Source organism: Phalacrocorax aristotelis, chromosome 7 (assembly GCF_949628215.1).
Source record: "Phalacrocorax aristotelis chromosome 7, bGulAri2.1, whole genome shotgun sequence".
In the NCBI taxonomy this organism is placed as follows: domain Eukaryota; kingdom Metazoa; phylum Chordata; class Aves; order Suliformes; family Phalacrocoracidae; genus Phalacrocorax; species Phalacrocorax aristotelis.
The window spans coordinates 25,226,845-25,248,454 of record NC_134282.1 but is presented as its reverse complement, the minus strand read 5'-3'; the positions used below and the strand labels follow the sequence as shown (position 1 = coordinate 25,248,454).

At 39.0% G+C, this 21,610-nt stretch overlaps 1 protein-coding gene across 3 annotated transcripts in view; it reads right to left on the bottom strand.

Moving 5' to 3' along the window:
• The window catches only part of LOC142059951 (glypican-5-like), a 390,210-nt gene that overhangs the window by 77,322 nt on the left and 291,278 nt on the right, over positions 1–21,610 (bottom strand). The window contains exon 9 of one of the 3 annotated variants that reach the window (XM_075099332.1): positions 21,297–21,337. The exons of the other annotated variants lie outside the window; for them this stretch is intronic. Within the exon in view, the coding sequence (XP_074955433.1) occupies positions 21,306–21,337 (32 nt within the window). The 3' untranslated portion in view covers positions 21,297–21,305. Of the gene's footprint in view, positions 1–21,296; positions 21,338–21,610 lie in introns of those variants that run through there. 3 annotated transcript variants of the gene reach the window in all.

Below are 21,610 nucleotides of genomic sequence, written 5' to 3'. Positions count from 1 at the left end.
TTTCTCTCTCTTCTGGGGGATGGGATGCCTGAGGGCCAGCCTTAGCAGTAAAGACCGAGGCCAAGATCGCATTCAGTAACTCCACCTTCTCTGCATCCTGCATCACCAGGGCCCCTTCCTTGTTCAGCAGTGGGCCCACTGCATCCCCAGTCTTCCTCCTACTGCTGATGTATTTAAAGAAGCCCTTCTTCTTATCTTTGACATCCCTCACCAGATTTCGTTCCAAGTGGCCCTTGGCCTTCCTCATTGCATCTCTGCATACCTGACAACATTCCTATATTCCTCCCAAGTGGCCAGTCCCCTTTTCCACATACTGTGAACCTCTCTCTTCCATTTTAGTTTCTATAGAAGCTCTTTGGTCATCCATGCAGGTCTCCTGGCTCCTCTGCCTGACTTCTTCCTCCTGGGGATGCAGTATTTCCTCACCATTGCACACATCTGAGAAGCGGGATTACATTTTGGAGCAAGTGCAAATTTCTTAAGCTTCCTCCCACTCTTTGCAGTCACGGGGGAAGGCAATGAGCTCACCCTGTGGCATGGTCCCACAGCATCAGAGCCAGGTCAGCAGAGAAGGGCAGTGGCAGCAGCACATCCCATGGATGAGCCAGTGATCCTCAGGCAAAATGCAAGGGCTCTGATGCCAAACCAAGAAAACCAAATCATTCAGCTATAGCCCCAGAAGCAGGGCCAGCCGCAGCACAACTAAACTCAAGCCATTAATGAAAGCCATGATGGAGTTTAAATGGGGCTCCTGGGACAACAGCTGGAGGGCATGTGAGTCGGGGTCCCAGGTGAGGCTGATCAAGGTAATTAAGGGCTCCTGGTGCCACCTGAGCCTAAGAAGCTAAAAAAGCAAAAATCAGGTTCTGTGTTTTAAGCACCCAAAAGCATAAGATGTGAATACCCTGCAGCGTTGGTTTATCAGCACAGGATTCATGTGAGGTTATCACAGCTCTGCATGGGCTCATGGACAGCCCAGGGTCACTTGGGAGCCTCTGGCAGCAACAAGGGATAAAGATCACCCCAGTTCAACATCAGAAATAAGTGGAGTGTTTGCAAAGAATGGAGAAAGGGAGGATTAAGTAGATTCTAGCAACAAAGGAGTGTAAGGCTAGAGAATGAGATACCAAAAGTCAACCCAAGACTCAGTGAAAGACAAAAACACATGGCAAAAATGTTCTGCAACAGTATCTTTAAAAAGAGAACGGTAAAACAGAAGAGGAGCTGTTCAATATACTGCTATACAGTCCTCAGCTTTGTGATTATGCCAGTGAATACATGTAACTGGAAACAGAGACTGAAATGTCTTAGTAGGAAATCTATATGCGAATGGCCCAATATCACATGTTCTACTGTGAGAAGCATTAGAAGACAGTCATTCACCATAAATAGCAATCCATGATAAAGTCTCTGACGGAAAACCAAAACACTACAAAACTTCAGATCTAACCGTGATTGTACTGAAGCCTACAGGAAACTCTGGCTGAGAGCAGAAAGTGGAATAAAGGTAGCAAACGATAAGACTGATCTGCTTAAAAAAGTTTTGAAGAAGGCCAGATTGCTTGAGACAGACCATATTGATAAACACTTCTCTAGTACAAACCATGCCAGCAAAGGTCTAAAGATATTTTCTGTGAAGAGGGGAAAGGTGAATCAAATTTCCAGCACTGGACAATGAGTTTTTCAGGCTGAGGTAAGCAGCAGAGATCCTTCTTTTTTTTCATTCAGGCCTAACAGCAGTCATGAATCCCCCAAATAAAAGCTTAAATGGTAATTTATATTTAGAAAGATACAGACAAAAAGAACCTGTAGTCTCATGAGTAATAGGGTATTTGAATTACAGTTATTATTTGAATTACAATTATTGACATTGTAAATAACCTATGTACAGAAGCTTTTATAAGGGGTCTTAGCTTCTGATCAGTGCTCCAAGATGTACCTTAACACAGGCAATATAACAACCTTTGCATCACACTATGTGCAGATTAGCTTCCTTTGGTGCATATTTATTTCTTCCTGTTCAACTTAACCCGGGAGCTGTATGTTGCAAAAATATACATGGAGTTATGGCTGACTCTGGAATCAAAGCTGTTCTGCAAATTACAAACACTGGACTTTCTAACACAATGAAGTAAGAAAATATGTGTTGCCCAGGTAAAATGCAGAAGTACACTCTAATGCTGGGACAGAAGATAAGCTCTATGGAGAGAAGCTGCATTAATTTTATTGTATTGCACCGAAGACTACACAAGGGATACTATTATACAAAAGAATTATTCCTTATCTAATTTCTGCACACCCAGAGGATTGTGTCCAGTGCCTGCAGACAATACGTCTAGGTATAATATTAGCACGCTATCCAAGAAGCACACCTTAAAGCATGCTGAAACGGAGTGCATTTTCACTAGGCCCATAATTCCACTAGAGAATCTTCTTTTATGGAAAAATCAATTTTTCACTTTCATAGCCATGTTTAAGTATTGTAATAGGTTTTATGATTGTTTTCTCAATATTAAAAATACAACTTCAAATATGACAGAGCAATAAATATGACACTTGACACTTATGAATATGATAGCAAATGATGGGGGAGGACTTCTGTGTTTAGTTTTTTTAAGATGGGTTGATATACTGCAGCTCATTCTATGGGGCTGACATACCTCACAATGTTGCTTTTCTCTTCGGCTATGGTTTTTTTTTTCTTTCATAGGCTTATTATTCCTAATTTTCTTCTTGACTGGTATTGGGTGTTTTGGAGAGAAGAAAAGAAATGAGGGGCAGGATGATTCCAGTTATTGCATCTGGCACTCCAGTGACAGTATGGAGGCTCCTTTTAATTAAACAAGTGTTACTTTTTAAAGTTATAGTAATCCTACCCTGTAATATGCATCTGGGAAAGCAAACAGACATTAGATCATCTGATAAGAACATGCTGAAGACAAGCGAAAGGAGATCAAATGGGATCCCACATGAATACAAACATGCAGAATGGCTGGGGTGGGTGGGGTGTGCATGCACATGTTTGTGAGCACACGTGAACACAACGAAAGGCGTGCCACAGCCAGAGCTAGGGCCAGAGCTGCAGCTTAATGAGAAGCTGTAAAATGCACTCCTCAGAATGCTGTTCTATTAGAAAAGCAGGTGTTTTGGAAGGATAATCTGATTTCTGGTGTGACATCACCAGATACCACATCACACTGTGTAGCAGACCGAATATGGGACTTGCCCTAGAGTTATCAATGCCTGAGTCTGCCTCCTCAGAATAGGAAAAAGTTTTGCCTCTCTCTGTCCATCACCTCTCCCACTTCAGATAAGAGCAAGTAGCAGGAGAATCAGTCCTTTGCATACAATAGCTCTCCAGAGGCAGGGAGCTATACAGGCAGGCATCGGGGAAAACGATCTGTGATGCTCTCACTGCAACAGAAGGAAACACTATGAAAATCTGGTACGATGCAACAGAAAGCTCAGAAGGAACAAAGCTTGTTCTTATCTGCTTTTGGTCCAACAAATCAGCTAAAATTAAGCATACAAATAGCCCTAACTGTGAAGGAGGGTGATCTAAGTAACTATTTGCTTTAGTTTTTCTCTGGGTTAAAGCCTTTAGAAGGCAAATGCCCAAGCACAGACCTTGCTTTCTCTGTGAGCTGCACACTGAGCACATGCACTACACATGACAAGATTACCACCGTGTGTTCTCTTGACAGTAATGAGATGTTATTTCTCTTCTCATCTTAAATCACTATCACATAAAGAAAATTACTCCAAGTACTGTTATTCTTAACAAGCCTAAGTCCAGAGGATTTTAGAGCTCCTGCCCTAATCAGCCACTTCTGTCCATGATCTGCATTTGGCCTTGGCAAGTTTTGCTGCAGTTAGAGCCAGCCGGGTCTGAAACAGAGGAGCTGGCACCAAAGGCAGGCCGGTGAGGGTTTCATTTGTTGATTACATACTGCCAGGTTTAGAAACTGGAATCTCTCAAACCAAGGGAGAGGATGGTGTCTGGAGGATGTTGGAAAGATATTTCTGATTGGCGCTGAAGGCTTGCAAAGATTAGTAGAGAATTAGGCTCAAATAGAGTTACTGTGATCAAATATGGTGCTATGTGCGATCGGGTTGCAGCACTTCCAGGAAAGTGTGTCTAATGAAAGCGGCATCAGTCAAGCTAAGGAGCCCAGGTCCTTGTCAAGCCATGGGCACAACCCAAGAAAAGGCAATGCATGTTATCTACAGAGTTGCAGCACTGGGAAACTAGAAGCCCAGAGAAGGATGCTGAAGGGGGTTGAAAAAATCAGGAGCAGAGCTTTCAGGGGACACATGGCTGTGTGAACCACTGTAGCTGCATGAGCGGTAAAGCGACACTGGTGATTTTATTCCCACCCCAAGCCCCTGTTGAATACATCCTTTTCTGCCCATAAAAAATGCCAATAAATGAATCATAAGTCACTGACAGACTCTGAGATAGTGCCAGAAAATTAGTATTTCACATCCATACTCACAAGTAGTACTAAGAGGGTGTTAATAAAGAACAGAGAGCAAAATTTGGGGTTTACTTTTCACAGCCAGAAAGAGCCTCTCCCTCTGAAATATCCAGCTACTCTCTCCATGCTCATGTGCTCTGCAATGAATGCTGACCCGTCTCCTTCCCTCAGCTCCGAGCAGGATGCTCTTCCTACCAAGGTAACCTGCTCCAGCACCTGGGCTTTCCTCTCTTGTCCCTTAGAGAAAAATGAGATCTGAGACTTCTGAGATCTTAAGACGTACTCGTATGACAAAAGTGCCCAAGAATTTCAGAGAAAAATAAGAGTTTTTGAATACTGCATGGATTCTTGGTATCTAGAAATTGTGAAAGGGGATCACTGTACTAAGTTTGCTGTGAGAAAAACCCAAAAAGGAATAATATCATCATCATCATCATCATCATCATCATCATCATCTCCTCAGGCTGGGATGCTGACCTCTAAGAAATGCTGAACAGATGAGAGATCTGAGAAAATTAAAGCCATGCTATTATTTATTCAAATGGCACAAATAAGTAATATAGTTTGAGAAAATGCACTTTTTTTTTTTCGAGAAAAGTTTACACATTTATTGTAAGCTGTTATACTGTTTTACATTGAGGGTGTTCAAATATTGTCTTCTTTTAAAATGGAATAATGTTTTGTTTTGTTTTTTAATTTCAGTAAGTCTGAATGTTTCATTTCTCAGTCAGAATTGTTAATCAGGAAGATGTGATACAATCTGCTAAATCTCAAGAGTGCTAAGATATGAAGGGCCTTTAGCAGTGGTACAGGTAATTAAGTTTGTTATGATTTTCTATATATTCTGCAGTAGAAAATCTGATTGTTCTTCTGGCAAGGGGCCATGTCTGTTCATCTTCAAAGATGACCTGTTTTAAATTTTAAAATAAATATTATTTAAAGCTGGAGATAATTTTATTTTAATAGGGCTCATAATACCAATGTATGTTCTTCATTATATGTAGCAATTAATTTTGTTGCTAATATACTACGGTATTGAAAACTTGTGTGATTTTTTAATACATATTCAAAAGATTAAAATACTAAAGGAGGTACTTAGCTGATGTTAACTAAGATGACAAATCCTGTGGAGCTACATTAACATCTTGGCATATTAATAGTCTGGAATTTTTTGACTGGCTGTACTCAAGGGAAGGTTTGGGTTTGAAAAAGAAGAGAACTTAGCAATTTTTTTCTCATTAGTAGTGTTTCTCACCGATTTCCATGAGAAATTATCAGAAACAATGTCTATGGGCATTCTCTACAGAATTCTTGCTAGTTGACAGGTGAAGGAGAACACTGTTTTGGAAGGAAACCGGAGTCAGGGGCTCCACATTTATCTGGTGCTCAAGAGAATACAAACGGTTTGTACCACTGTTTGGGGACGGTTCCACACTGAATTAGAACTACCTTGTGGATCCAAAAAAACGCCTCAGGTGTTTAAAACCTCCAGCTACTCTAAGGAGCTAATCTGAAACTCTTACTAGTCAGCTCAAAGGTGATCTATTAATCAGAAATATACCCACCCCCAATCTTAAAGCCTTGATAGTTTCAAACAGTATTCAAAACAGAACAATTCTCAACACCATTAATCCACACATGCTCACACATGCTCACACATCTGGTTCTAGCCAACAGATCAACTCATTTTCTCCCTCAAGAAACTGTCAAAACTGAAGCCCCCAAGAAAGCCGTAACCACATGCATCTCTCCACTTCCTGAGATTGACGCCTGACACTATTTTACAAGCTATTAGATCTAACAGGAAAAAAGATGACTGCAGCCATGTAGCTGGTTTACTGCACATAGAGCTGTTTACCAGCTAAATAATATTAAAAGTATCCAACCAATTCTCATGTAAAGGCTTTGTTAATTTACAGACATAATCTGGATTTCTGGGAAATGAAACCTGTTGTTCATTTTGAAATTATACTTTTGTTTCAACCAATTATACTATTCATTCAACTTTAATAAATATGCTAAAAATAAGCCAAACAAAATATCACTCTTGGTGTCCTGTATTATTAATCTGTAGTCATTTAATTTCATCATGCTTGTATATTTTTCCTAAAAAGTATTCAATTAAAATAAGGCAATAATCGAATTAAATTGATCTACAACCTATAACAACTAGTTTTCCTTAGCACTGAATAACACATGTGCACCTCCTTAGCCTAATGAAGAATTTAAAGAAGAGTATTAATATGGTACTGTCAAGAAAAAAAAGGTGAGCTTCCTATGGATTCATCAATTATTACATTACCGCATACTGCCTGAGAGTTTAGCAGTCGTGCATTTGATGATGGGCATTTTAAGGCATTAACGCTGGGCAATTTTCTCTAAATTCTTTTCAGGACAAATCTCCTTAAGCTCATAATATCTTAACACCTTCCAAGAACAAAAGTCTTACATTCTAAGACAGCGATGTTAATGTAGTCTATGTATAACACATGTATGATAACCGTGAATTGTACAAGACCCCAGGAGAAAAGAGATTACACATCTGCTTATTTTCCAAACCCAAGGTACAGAGACATGCTGTTGCAGGCAGTGTGAACTCTGCCATGCTCCCTACCAACTCAAACACGCATTACTGGGGCTTAATACAGCTATGACTGCAAGCTATTAAGCCTTGCTGAGGGCTAAGATCAACTAGCTCAGGATCACTAATGCCACGCTAACGTGACTATAAGGACCAGAGTACAGGGAGCGGGAGCCCCCATCTGAGTGCCAAGGGCATGCATGCCGACATGCCCGGGATCTCTCATCTTGCGAACTATTCCTCCTAGCACTTACCCCTTGCCCTTGCAAATGCTCTGCTGGCAGACCTGCCTGGGGAGCTGCTGTACCACATCCACACAGAGATGTGCCTTGCAGCTCAGAAAAGGGCACAAATGCATGGCCTGCTCCTGCAAATGAAAGAGGCCACTCCCAAAGAACAGATTAGCAAGGGAAAGCCTTCTGTTTTGGAATTTAATTTATGACCACATCCCAAATCTCAGAAATCAGTGAGAGATGTGTGATGCATGAATAAAATGAAGAGTAGAGAACCCAAATGCTCACTAGGGAAGAATCTCTATTTTGGCTATTTACCTTCTAAACTTGCCAGCATTTATCTAGTTTCAAACAGCTGTGACCAGCACGGAAAAGGGAGCACCACAAAGATTTAACATTAAGGCTTTTTCAGGGAAATATAGCAAACACAGAAAAGTAACCTCCACCAAAACCAATGCACGTATCAGCAAAGAAGGAGAAAGAACATGCCTATGCCAGTGTTCAAGCCTTCTTTATAGCATGAGGGAACAAATAAAGAAGTCCTTTTTTATAACAGTTTGCTGCTCTTTAAAAAATACAGCATTAAGGCAGTGTGAATAATACATAAATCTGTCTAAAAAGAACACATACGGAAGTAAGGGGTTGTGTTTGATTATATAAAATAGAAGTAGTGATGGATCACATTGCACTCATCAATATCAGCACAATGTAAAGGATTTGAAATCAATAATTTGATTCTTAACAAGATGCAGAGAGCCTGTACATGGTTAGCCAGAAGTTTGGTACTTTACATAAATGTTTTACAAATGGTGACACAGTAATTACAGTACTGGCAAATGGCTACTATCTATCTGCTCTGCATTTTACAGACTAAATAGAAATTTCATGCATATTGAATACACTTGTGTTAACTCAATTCATTTTTTCAATATCATTTTATAAGGTAAAAATAATATAAATTCTAAATTGCTATTCAAATGTTACATCTATTTTTTCATGAGTTACATTTCTAATAATGTGCAACTTTACTTGAAGCATACATAATGTTTGCATAATCTGTGGAAGAAAATTGTCACTGTAGGAATTTATAATTTGCTTATTTCTTACAAAACCTTCTTTTGATGTATTCTGCAGATTGATGGGTTTTCAGTGCATTTATACAGATATAAAAATATTTCCTGTTCTTGCATATTCACTCCTTTGAGTAGACTTCTTTATAATTTGCAGTATATTTTCATATAGTTTGCAAAAATAAGTTTATGATTTATCTGCTGTTTAAAAAATTCATTTCAAATCTTTAATACAATTTTTGTTGTGACACAGATTATGCAAATTTGCTTGACAAAGAGCATGCAAACTGATTTTAAAGTAGGAAGTTCAGCTGACAGTACCTTGGCTTCTGCATTAAATCAAAAGGATTGTGGTTTTTTTTAGTCTCATGGATGGACATTGATTACCTGGGTTTTTTTGGATTAATGGGGAGACTCCCACTGGGCAATTCCTGGTGATGCATTTGGGTATGATACTGAACCACTGCTGTGTCCCCATTAGTGTCATGCATCTTCTTAATTTACTGACAAGCTGTCAAGGATCTGTTGAGATGTCACAGGACCTTGGAATATGATTAAAATGGGGTTTTTTGATTAAGCTCTTTCCAGTTCATGATATCTGTCAAGTAAATCAAAGCCTTAAAAGAGTCTGGAGACAGTCAGTACTTTGCTACTTAACTGGGTAGGACTGCATATCCAACAGATTTACTGGGAACACGAGAGATTCACACTCAGATGCTGTTTTCAGAGGAATCTCATATGCTGCTCACCAGTGCAGGGATCTCCCCTATGTACTAAAGGACCTGAGCGGGAAACACTCTGCTCTGTGGAAACCTCACATTCCTGAGTCCACGGGATCAGGAGGCCACAGCAAACAACACAGACCAGCAAGTGTTTCGGGGTGTGCGTGTGTGCGTATGGGCGTTTGAGAGACAGAGAAGCAGAGAGTTCTTCCGTGTGCAACTGCTGAACCTGTGTATGCACTGGCTGGACTTCAATAAGTTAGATTCTCGAAAAGCTGTCTGGTTTTCTTACAGGGCAGTGCCACGCACATCCTTGTCTGATGGGAAAAACATACAAAGATGTGATAGAGCCAATCAAAGAATTGCTCTGCAACTACAAGAAAAGCCTCCCAATAGAAATTGAATGTGATTGTAAGGCTCGTGACCAGGAGCCTCTGTTGATGTTCAGGGTTTTTCCTCGGCTTTGGAAAAGCAAAATCCAGGCAGCACCTTGCCTGGTTTCATGCTTCATAGCTTGGAGGGCTGTAATGAAACTCACAAGGACGGTTTCGATCCTGCACAGGCAATGCTGGGGGAGAGCCGTGGCTGGCAGTAGCATCCATGCCTTCAACCCAAACAACCAGGTTCTGCTAGGAGAACCAAATGGAAACATCTTGTACCTGGCAAGGGGAGGAAGAGTGTAGCAGAAAACCCACCCTCAGGGTAAGGCAAGAAAATTCCAGGAAAAATTCCCCCACCAAAGTTCAGTGGAATGAACATAAATACAGCAGATATTTACCAGACCGCCTGGTACACGTTTTTCACACCATGTAAAAATATAGTCCCTGAGACCTTAATAAAAGAAGAGACCCATGAAGAGAGAAAAACTAACTTCAAGTGAACATGAGTAGTTAGTCACTTTCACAAATAACAATTTTTTAAATGTGTGAACATAATGTGAATATTTCAGTTCCCAGGACTATTCTGTGAGTACTTTTTATGATGAGTGATAAAATATTGCAGCTTGGCTACAATTGTACTAAACTGTTGTAATGGGATTCTGTACTTCAACTTGAAATGGGACTGTATCCCAGTTTTGACAGCGTGCTTTATTATCAATAGCTGATTTTGATACGCTGCCATGACCACTGTAAATTATATAAATCAGGATATGAGAAAAAGACAGTGTCACTGTTCTTTAACCTGAAACAATGTCATCTTCTGTGTTTTGGCCCAGGCCAGGCTCATCACTGCAGTTTGTCCTGAGCAGTAACTTTGCAGGCAGCCTCTTTAGGCATAAGCATCACTACTGTGGGATACGGTCCTGTGCAGCATGGATGAGGGCAGCAGAATGTAACCCTGCATTTGTTGGCTCAAACTGTCAAGTCAAAGGTAAAATTCCCAGTGGACATTATTGGTCCAGAACTAGGCCAAACTCCTCCATCTTGGTTTTTCTGGCCTTTATTCCTTCTCCTAAATGCTATAATATAATGCCTTTAAATCAAGTATCTTTCTGGCTGAAAATATCAAGTTTACTAGATGGCTTTAACAACTATAAGGTTTTTTTGCAGGTGGCAAAATATTCCAGCTTGAATCTATATTTTTCCTTTTGTACTAAAAGCCTACAAAAATATCCCCTCACAGTAATGTTCTTCCAGCTGCATATGTTACCAAATGTTTCTGTTTTGGAAAATGATACCTTTTCAATACAAAAACAAGTTTGTGTCTTTTTATAGGATGAAAACTGCATTTCCCCCATCAGTTCTAATGTTTCCATTGTGTAAGAGATTTATCCTGATACCGTTTAGCTCTGGGCGCTTTGCCTCCCCCAGCATGTTCAGGTTAGCGCAAATGTTTGTGCTGGCTTTAGTTGTAGCAGCGTACAGCATGTGCTGCAGCAGTATACATATTTAAACAGGCTGTTCCTTTACAAGCACATGTTCAAAAGATTTTATCTAATCAAATTTTAAATAGGAAATTACTTGTCTGACTTCACATCAGAAAGCTAGTCCTTTGCCTACTGCTCCAGATTGGATTATTAGGACTTCACTACTAAATGGTCAGCAGTGTGTCTGAGTCACCAGTCTTAATTTTGGGCTATAAATATCAGATGATGATTTATTACTTGGCAGTTTCAATACTGCAATGGCAAATTCTCTTTAATCTCTTTAATTTGAGATGAACAGCAAACAGTTTTGAAAGCTGAGAATTTCTGAGGTTCTCTGTGCAAATAATGGCTAAGCCGTGGGCACGCACAATGTGGAATTTCACCCCCTTCATCAACTGATTTCAACGTACCCACTTTGTAGCAATTCAGAGGGTTTTTCATTGCCCATACTGATCTAGTCCTGCTTATCTTTTTGATTTACCTATTAATTGTGGACAACAATTAAATGGTAAATGGGCTAAAACTGAAATTTTGAGAATGTTTACTCATTTCTACAACTAAACTGAATGAAGTTTGTAAGAGTAGTTATTACCCTTGTATGCTACCTGGACAGTAACTGTTTAACATTCATTCTTCATCTTGACTTCAGATGAGAGTTTATGATCTGCACAGTGCCAGAAAACACACTACCTGCTTATTCAGAAGTAGATGCTTGCTCACCACAATATACAGTTATGGCTTTCACCTCTTCTAAAATTTTAATTCCATTTCTTCTAAACAGCACCAGACAACTAGATCTCACCCCTTTCTGGGGAATGCTGCTACCTAGCAATGACTGCTAGGTCACTTGTGCAAGGTAGGTTTGCTTGTGCAAATCATACCTAGATCAAGAATGTCATCCTCTCAGAAAGCATTGAAATAGGAAATGGACTTAAATCTTGCTGAAATTAAGACTAATTTGCAAACTTGACAAAAGTATGTATTTAGAAGATGAACAAACTCTAATGTGGTAGATACCTCAAGAGATCAAAAATTTTTTAAAAAAATAATTTAATTTCAAAAAAATCACTTAGTCATATTCAAAGTTTGGTTGGTTCCTTATGGTACTTTATTTCAGAAATAATTCAAATTTGGCTTGACAAACTATTAGACATTCACAGAAGAACAGGCACAATAGGGGGGTTGAGAGACTGATTAAAGAAGACAACCTAAAGAATGTTAGAAAATCTCTACAAATCCTAAAAGACAGGACGACAAGGACAGAAAACCTTTTCTGACTGTGATATTCAGGAACCTGGACTAGGAATAGAGATGTAATTCAGAAAAACAAAAACTTCTGATACAACTATACCTGAGGGGTCATTAATTGAGGCAAATGGAGGAAACCAGACTAAAAACAGTATTAGAAGAGGTGCTGTAGGATCCTGCATCCAGCTGACTTTTCCATTACTGAGTACTATGATGAAGACCCTCAGTAATGCATAATTTAGAGACTTCACCCTGTTGGCACAGATTCGTGCTCCACACTCCAGCATGTCATACAGACACAAAAAGGTTTCTAACATCCCTGTTCTGCAAATTATATCCAGTTCCTGGGTTTGGGGCTAGCAGGTGGCATTATAGCCTCTTTGAATCTGCACAACACTCTAAAACGCCTCTGAAGGTTGTCAACTGCCCTGTCCATCCTGGAAAGTGTTAAATTTCAGGGAAACATTACTTAACTGCTTTCAGGATTGAAGGACAGAAATAAGCACTCTTAAAATCCAGGAGACACCTTCAGATAAATCAGATGCAAAATCACCTGCTGAGGAAGGTATTTAAGTTCGTGCAAGATCATCAGTTGGTTTAAGTTATCGTAAGTACCTTGATCTCAAGACAGCCAGATCTAGCCCTATAAATTCATGATCCTGTTGGTACGTCACATACTTCAGCCTAAAGTTCTGTTCTTCTTATAGTACATCTAGTATAGTGTACAGAGCTTTTGCACTGTGCTCTCTGTTACTACAAAACTAACCTGCGCTTTCTTTCAGGGTATTGTTTTATCCTAAATTTCTCAGCTGATACATTCTGATGGCATATCTGTGGCTTTAGGCACAACAGCGCTCTTTTAAGGTGTATTATTATACATTAAAATGGACAATCAAGGAATAGAAAACCTCAAAATGCATACCTGGTGTACTCAAGGCATTTTGGCCCTAAAAGCAAAGTCAAAACATGCCCAGGAAATACTGGTCCAAGAGAGGAAGGGAAGGAAAACAAACCAAAGCAATTCTTCTCCTCCATTAAAAGAACAGCAACTGCTTAGGCTTTCCTCATGAATCATAAAACAAGCGAAGGTGGCAGCAGGGAGAAACAGAAATTGGATATTTATTTGTCAGTGACTTTCAGTTCTATTTCCACTGCCAAACAGCTGCGCTATCTGCCTTTCACTTGTTGTTTGCACTGAGAGGTGACAGAGGGTTTTTTAGAGCCTTTAAGTTAGCAGTAATTCATAACCTTACCTTAATTAACCTGGAACGATTTACCTTTGGAATAAACAAGGTTCTAGGTTTGCTTTTACTATCTTCCTTCCTCAGAGAAACGTGTTTTTTTAATCCAGGTATTCCCATGTGCAAACACGTTGCTTCTCACAGCTATAGCACTGGATATTACTAACACCCTAAAACAAAGTAGCATGGCAAATGCTTCATACCAGCATGGGGTTTAAAAGGCACAGTAATACACTGTATTTAGTACCTCACTCTCCTGCTTTCAGGTGAGCCGGCCTGGTGAGCAGGCAAGGGCTCAAGAAGAGGAGGAAAGGTATGCAGAGGTGCCGCGTGGCACAGTGTAGCACGCAGAGGGTGCACTAACATCACCGTCACTTAGCTGTGACCAGGTAAGCATACCCTTGTGTGGCATGAAGACTATCTTGCAGGTGAACATTTTCCTTAGGCTTGCAGGATTGTTTCAATAACTTATAGCATAATTCCATTAGCATATTAAACTGAGCTTCCATTAAGTTATACGAGTTATCTATTTTGAAGTAATTTGAAGGACCTTTCATTGTTAACTCCTCTTAATTAATTTTGGCTTTATGGCATTTTGGGGGCAAATTATCTTAGCCTTCACATTTATCCTATCACTACTTGGCATGACCGAGATATTACAGCTCTTAAGTGAATTTCTTGTCAGAAGGATCTAAATCACACAGCTTATGAGACTTGCTTGAGGAAGATTGGTTTTACTCTCCATTTAGCTTGGCCTCTAAACTCTGGGTGCCAGCCTGATGCTTGCAAATGAGTTTCACAGAAGAAGGCATTACGAGTGTGGGGTCAAAGCTTCTACCTGCAGAATCCTCTTGGCCTGAAGCGAGAAGTATGTTCTGCTTCGTGTGTTTAGTAAGGCAATTTTTCTTGGAAGCTTGTCTTTCTCATAGCTTTAGCCATCACACACCAAGTTGCCTCTTTTCATTCATGCTCTTTATGGTCTGACTATGTCACTCCTATCAAAGCTGGCCATTCAGCTTTGTGATATTTTTGTTTAAAAAAAAGTCAACTTTATTAAAACGTGAGAAATTCTGGTGATTGGGAATTCTTTGGAAAATCAGATCAATGAGTTTTCAGTTTAGGGCTGTTTTCAAAACGCATCTCAGAAATATATGTACACATCAAGTTGCCCCTGTGGAAAGTAACTAGATGAAATATTGCTGACAAAGTTAGTAAAAATTGTTCTGCTGTAATAAGTGTGTTCAAAGGACACAGATTACTTGTAATTTTTTAATAGAAAGTTGATAAAAGCATGTTACCCTTCAGTGATCTACAATGCAATCTCTGCTGACTGCTTATATAGAACTACTGCACACAGTTAAGCCCCAAGTGTCTTTATCTTGATCTCTCCAATGTTTAATTTCCCCTTATGGAACAGTGCATTGGAAGGCTTTATACCCTAAGCAACTAAAATGCTTTCACCTTTTACATTTGTCTAAATGGTTCTAAAATGACCAAAAATGTGCTGTAATTTACATTCCTCTGGTGAAATGGTAAAATTACATTTCCCCAATTACCTTTTTACCTCTTTAAAGGTACCAGAGATAGCATACTGAAGTTGTTCAGAGAGTCACAGAGCTGGTACTCGGTCTGTTATTCCTTTAGCTAGTGTTCTGATTAGCATTAAGAAATATTCCTACAGGGGACATGTTTATCTGGTCATGCAGGAAGTCATTTACACAACTTGGCAAAAACTCCTGTCTTGTATGGATCCAAGCAGGAGAGCTGGTGGTACTGGGAACTCTCTCACCTCAGGTCTAGGAGTGAAAATCTGAAGGAACTGAAATCCCTTTCCTTTCCACCTCAAACTGTCATGTAAATGCTGAGGTTGAGGAAGGATTAGGAGTGATTATACTCTTCTTCTCATATGCATTTCAGTTTAAATGATACTGTGTAATGAAAGACACTAAAATGACACACAATCCCTTGTGTTGGTAGATTGTAAAATAGATTTAATCAGGGACAGAGAGGTAGGGAAACCTCCTTCTTTCTTTTCTTCTTACTTTCTTTCTTTCTTCTCCCTGCAATTGTCTCTCCTCCTATCCCCTTCTCAGAAGCCCCCTCTCAGCTATCTCCTGAGCCCATCTGTACAGAACAGAGGCTGTGGGAAATGTCACTGTCCCCCAGATAAATGCTTAGCAAAGTGAGCCCATGAGGCAACAGTGTGACAACACCATGAGTCCAGAGTAACTCATCTCAGGATGAGATCCTATCAAGTTCAGTTAGCATTAATCAAAATCTCTGCTTTTCACCCTGATTATTTAGGTTTCTTTGGTTTTCTTTGCTCCCATGTCTTTTTCAAAACTGTATCTCTACAACAGAAGCCAAAGACAGGAATTTGCAGCTGTAGAACTACCACCTACCTCTCCTCACACATGCTGAAGGCCCTCTGGCAGGGTTTGCTTATGCTCCTGTTGACAGAGGTTCATCTCTATTTACCACCCCAAATTACAAATATAAAGCTTTGAAATCACTAGGTTTTCTTAAAAATCACCCTAACATAAGGGCTTAAATTGTTATTGTGCTGTTTTGTGGATAGAATGAGGCATTTACACTAAGGGCAATAAGGGAATTTATAGGCTCTCTAAAAACAGAGCTGGAGATAAAATTTCTTGTGCAACAAAGGATGTAGAAAAATGGCTATGCAAGGCAGTGGGATGGCGATGAGGCATGATGGAGAGGTTTCTCGAGGCAGGAAGATGGAAGACACTGAAAATGCAGTATTTCTGCAAGCTAGGATCATCTGTGAGAAGAGTGAAGACATGTGGCAACGAGAAGTTGATGAGCATGGCTGACTGCCAGCAGATATTATGATCTCAGAATATTGATGTTTTGTTCTAATAATTACAAAATCAGCAGCTGTACAATTACATATTTGGATAAATACAAGTGTAAGTGCATCCTGTAACATGGTGAATGGAAATGAAGTATGATTAAAATGACAGCTCATACAGTAATGCTGATGCCTAGAAAAGACAGACAAACCAGGAGCATGATAACATAATAAAGGATAAAAGAATCTTGATTTAAAAAAAAAAAAAAAAGGAACTGGTAATGAAAACCCATGAGCAGAGAGAGAAATATATTAACTTTCCATAGCTATTGAGAGCAGATACAGATCAGACAGAAGACATTAAGAAAAAAAAAAATGTACTTGTCTGCACTTATAAAGGCATTCCGGGGCAAAAAAGTATCCTTCTCGTATGCCCTAAAGAAGAAATCTATAACCAGGATAAACTCTTCTGATACTCTGTCTAGAGCATAAAGATGCACTGAAGCTATGGACTGTCTAAACAGCCAAGAAGAAAGCCAAGGGTTGGAATCATGTCATCTAAATGTGCTAACAAAGTAAATTTGTTATAGGTTCCCACTTGGCCGCTGAAATGTGACAATAAGCAGGACATTTGACCGAGAGATATGTCTGAAATCAGAAAGTACTTATTAAAGGAAGGGAGCTTCATGAAAGAATTAAGAAGTACAGAAGAAAAATGTTATTGGGATTAGATAAGCATTTGGCAAAAATCACAGTAATAAAGCACATTTGACACAGTCATGTTCAAAGTCTGGCTAAGATGTCACAGGATGTGTTTGTTTACTGAATGCCTGCACCGACAGATATGATTTTAAAGTATTGTTTAAAATCTGCTGTGCCTGAGGGTCAGCACTGGTCAGGCACTTCTTGTTATTCTGCAGAAGTCCACTGCTTTTGGGACAGGGACAAAGCAGAAGCCCATCTCTGTGCGGAGCAGGCAGGCAGGCAGGGGAAATGTAAAATCCATGCCTGTTTCCCGGTGCTCTAAAGTTTCAAGGCATGTCAGAAGGAGTGGTGTTAATATATGCCCCATCTGAGGGCTGAGCTTTTTGACCCATATATAGATTATACCCAGAGAGGTGGGTGTAGTGTACATTCATGTACATCAGACAACTTGGCTTTGTCTATTCTGTCCAGAGGAGGACAGGCTCAAGGACAGGCTAAAACATATATTTTCCTTAACCTGTGCTGTTTGTCTGCCTTGTTGGCAAGGGGACAGCTGTAGTCCAGCACTAGCTACACTCCCTATGACTGCACGATATTGTATCAGGGTCCTCTAGAAAGAAGGTGGGACTAATTTCTGTCTTACACTGAATATGCAAAATGTACAGCTTCATATAAAGCACAGTGATACACGCTAGCAAGCAAGTCCAGGAATACCCGTGTCCTTCCATCCACAGACAGGTGTGCATATGGACCCATGCCAAGAGGTGTTAGCACAAGCTTTCTTCAACATAATGCTCCACAACTTACATGAAGCCTAGAGCTCTTTGCGGGTGACTTGGGCTTACACTATACCCAGGTCCCTACTTGTGGTCTAAATATTTCCTCTGAACCTTGTTTAAGGGATAATTACCTGATGATTTCCCTCAATAGAGATCAAGTGTTGGTTGTCACTGCTTGGGTGGGGCCTCATCACAACATACAGCTGTGCAGCACAACTGGGAATAGGAAATCCCCTGCACTAACTAACTTCCCACTTTTCACTGAACAGACTGAAACATTTTTCCTTTTCTCTGAACAGAGGAGAGGCAGGACACAACGTGAATCTGTTGCTGCTCTGTCTCCTCATGAACTGTAGGATGCTATCCCTCTCCTAGTAAATATTCCTGTGACTTGATCCTGCAAGGTACTGAGCAACTCCTGCTCTTCTCCACACCACTACTACTACGCTTCACAGTCCAGTAAGGGTTTAAGAATAAGCACTTACAACAGTGGACTCAGTTTGTGATCAAAGTCCATGTAAGACTATGCTTATGTGATCGCACAGTAACAAGCAAGGTTCAGACCAAGATGCTGCTGTGCCCTTCTGCCTAGAAATCTGCAGGACTGAAGCAGTGCAAATCACAGAGCAACTTCCCCATCCGTACTCAAGATTTATATGGCTTGCTTTCCTCTTCTTAAATCTCTCCTAACAAAGCTTTGTTCAAAGATGATTAACAGATGTTGTCATTAAAAGTTGGAACTCGCCAACAAATAACACATGGGTCTGCTTGAGAAACAGTGCTGTTTCCACAGCTTTCCCCAAGAAGAGATACTTGTAATTGATAAGGCCTGTGAGAATATGATATTTTAAAGTATCTTTCACCATACCTAATTTCCTAAGAGAATGCTGGTTTCCTGAGAATTTGTTAATCTTGTTTGTATGAAATCATTTGGACAAAGACACATGATAGAGAATAGATACTTACACCCATTATGATTAAAGGAGTAAGTGGTGATCTTTTTAGGTAACAATGAATTTGGCGAGCAAAGGCTTATTTGTAACAAAAGTAAACAAAAAAGAACCACACCCCAGCACGAAATAATAGATAGCTATGTATCTTAATTGAAGACAGAAAATAAAATGATTAACTGATATGCAGAAATTATTCTCAAAGGCTAGAAGGTGACAAACAAAAGGACGGGATTTTACTATCCATTGCAAGCTAAGCTGAAATATACAGGCAGCAATCCCCAAGCAAAAAAAAAGGTGAAAAGGGTATGTACAAAGGACCTGGCTGAAATATACAAGCACAGAACCACTTCTGGTTTTACCTGCCTGGTATACATTGAAACCTAAAAACTAGGCACCGGGCCTTCTGTTAGCAATTAGGAAAAGCAAACTGGGGAGATGGCAATGTACCCTGTCCAGGGGGATCTCTTAAGAGTTATAAAGATGGTAACATACATATTGAAAAAACGCCTGGCAATTTATTGCTAATGAAAAGTTTTGGGTTTTTTTTCTGGGAGGTGGAAAGCAAAAAGCATCAGTAGGTTTTAAGAAACTGTTAAAAAGCAATTTAACTCTTACAACATATAAATTGTAAATATCATTTTCTTGTAGGTTTCAAATAAATGGCAGACGTAGTACATTTTTACTGCATTCTAAATTCAGCATTTTAGAGGTTCACACTGAAATCCTTTCCTCTCTTTTCCATGGACCTGTTGTTAAAAGCCTGACTACTCTGCCAAAAAGTCTATGTTTTGAAAAGCTTTTATTCCCTTTTTTATTCCTTTTGTTCTGCTGTATGACTACACGCTACAACATGCACTGATGAGATCGGTGGCATTTTATAGCTATCATTTATGTCTCATCCAAACCTGCCGTAGTCAGTAGGAATATTCCCACTGACTTCACTAAGCTTCAAATCGGGGTTTTATTTGGGATTTAGCTTTAGCTTCAATTCATGTCTCAATTCACTGTGTACTTCAAGCAAGCAGGCAATAGCCAATGTTGTCATGTTCCACTTCTACAAAACAATGGTCAGATGTACTTGACAGGTTTTAAGTTTAGGAAATATAACAAATTCACAGGCTGTACAATTAGAAACAGCATCGTACAGACATGCAGCAAGAGGAAATTGAACTAATCTGATGTTTATTTCTTTAACATTCTATTAAAGCAAAGAAGCTCTATAATGAGATTACTCCATTTTATCTCTTAATTGTATCCAGATATGCAAAACAGATTTACTGCTAGTGGCTTGTATACAGTACAATATTTTAAAGCTAATTATGAAAGTGCATTACTATTGTCACACAAAGAAATACTTATTCTTACTGTTATGTATCAAGACCATTTTCTAAAATTAATTGTAATTACCTTTTTAATTGGATATAAACCCTACTAAATTCTGAAGCAACTAGTTATATAAATATAATTCTTTTAAAACCGGGATGATATCAGCATAAAATATTTTAATTAAATAGATCTCAAAAAAGGTAAAAAAGAGACGTTAAGTAGTTTTCCATTATTAAAGCCAGCTGTAGGTCAAGTATTCAAGTTTTTATTTTTGAACACCTGAAATCTGCCATTGTCCATGTAAGCATGCATACACATCCTTCCAGAACAGCGTATTAATAGTTTAATTGTTCATTGAAGAGTAGTTACCGCCTGGCTTTTGTTTCTATTATTCCACATAGAAAGGAAAGCCTATTAAAGTATTTACCCTCACAAATCCCCAGGGCCCAAGAGATCTAGCAGGCATTTCATTGCTTATGTATATAACACAACAAACAATTAAAAAAAGTTAAGCAAATAGTTTTAAAATAACATTGTATCAAAAGCATTGGTGAGTGGATGGTGAAAATCTTTACTTGGTCTGTTAGTTGCAATTATTTAATACTTTTAAAGAATACCGTCCCGATGTTATAATACCTCATGCGTCTTCATCATGCAGCTTGTCAACGCAAATTAAATTTCAGGTATTTATAACCTGGTACTGCAAACTAAATCTAACATTTTGCACACATTTCAAAATACATGTTTAAGCTTGTTTTTCCTGAACAAATATTCAAAATAGGAACAACTTAAGTCTTGACTACAGACTAATCCCAGCTTGTTTGGAAGTCTTACTTGAATATGGGATATATTTTCCCACTCTCCATTTAGTGGCAAAGGGACAAGAAAGAGGCATTTGTTTATTTCAGCTGAATGATGCAGCAGTTTAAAACTTACCTGAGTTCCAGCCATTTTAATGGGCATTATTTTTTGACACTATTATACCTGTATTTCATATACTTGCACATCTGAACTAAATTATATTTACACATACTATGATAACTAAAGCAGTTACATTTTGATGAGCTGAAATGAATCAGAACTTGCAGATAAGATAAACCAATAACATAAAGTATTTAGAAGGAAACATCTTACTTTTTATTGACTTACTATTGTAAGGACTTAACTACATATTAAATTGCCAGTATTTTGGCAGAAGTTGAGTTAGATTCTGATGCTGATTCTACATTTGATGACATATTATCCAAGTAATTTCATGAATAAATATTGCAGAATCCATACCTGAGGCTATCAAGAACTCTCATTTAACCAGCAGCTCACCACTAGAAAAAAAACAATACTTCATGTGTTTTTTCAAGAATATATACTTTCAGAAGCTAACTCTGTTCAGATCATCCTTCAGTATCATTATGCAACCAATAAATATTTATGTTAAAACTTAGCACAGTCTATAAGGACATTAATTTTCTATTTGTTTGAAGAGCCTACATTATGTAGGAAGGCTCTTCCAGTATTTCTGTGATCTAGATTTCATTGCAGATATTATTCACTCTAAATTTAAGACCTTTATCTGTATGCCAAGTGTTAAATTATAT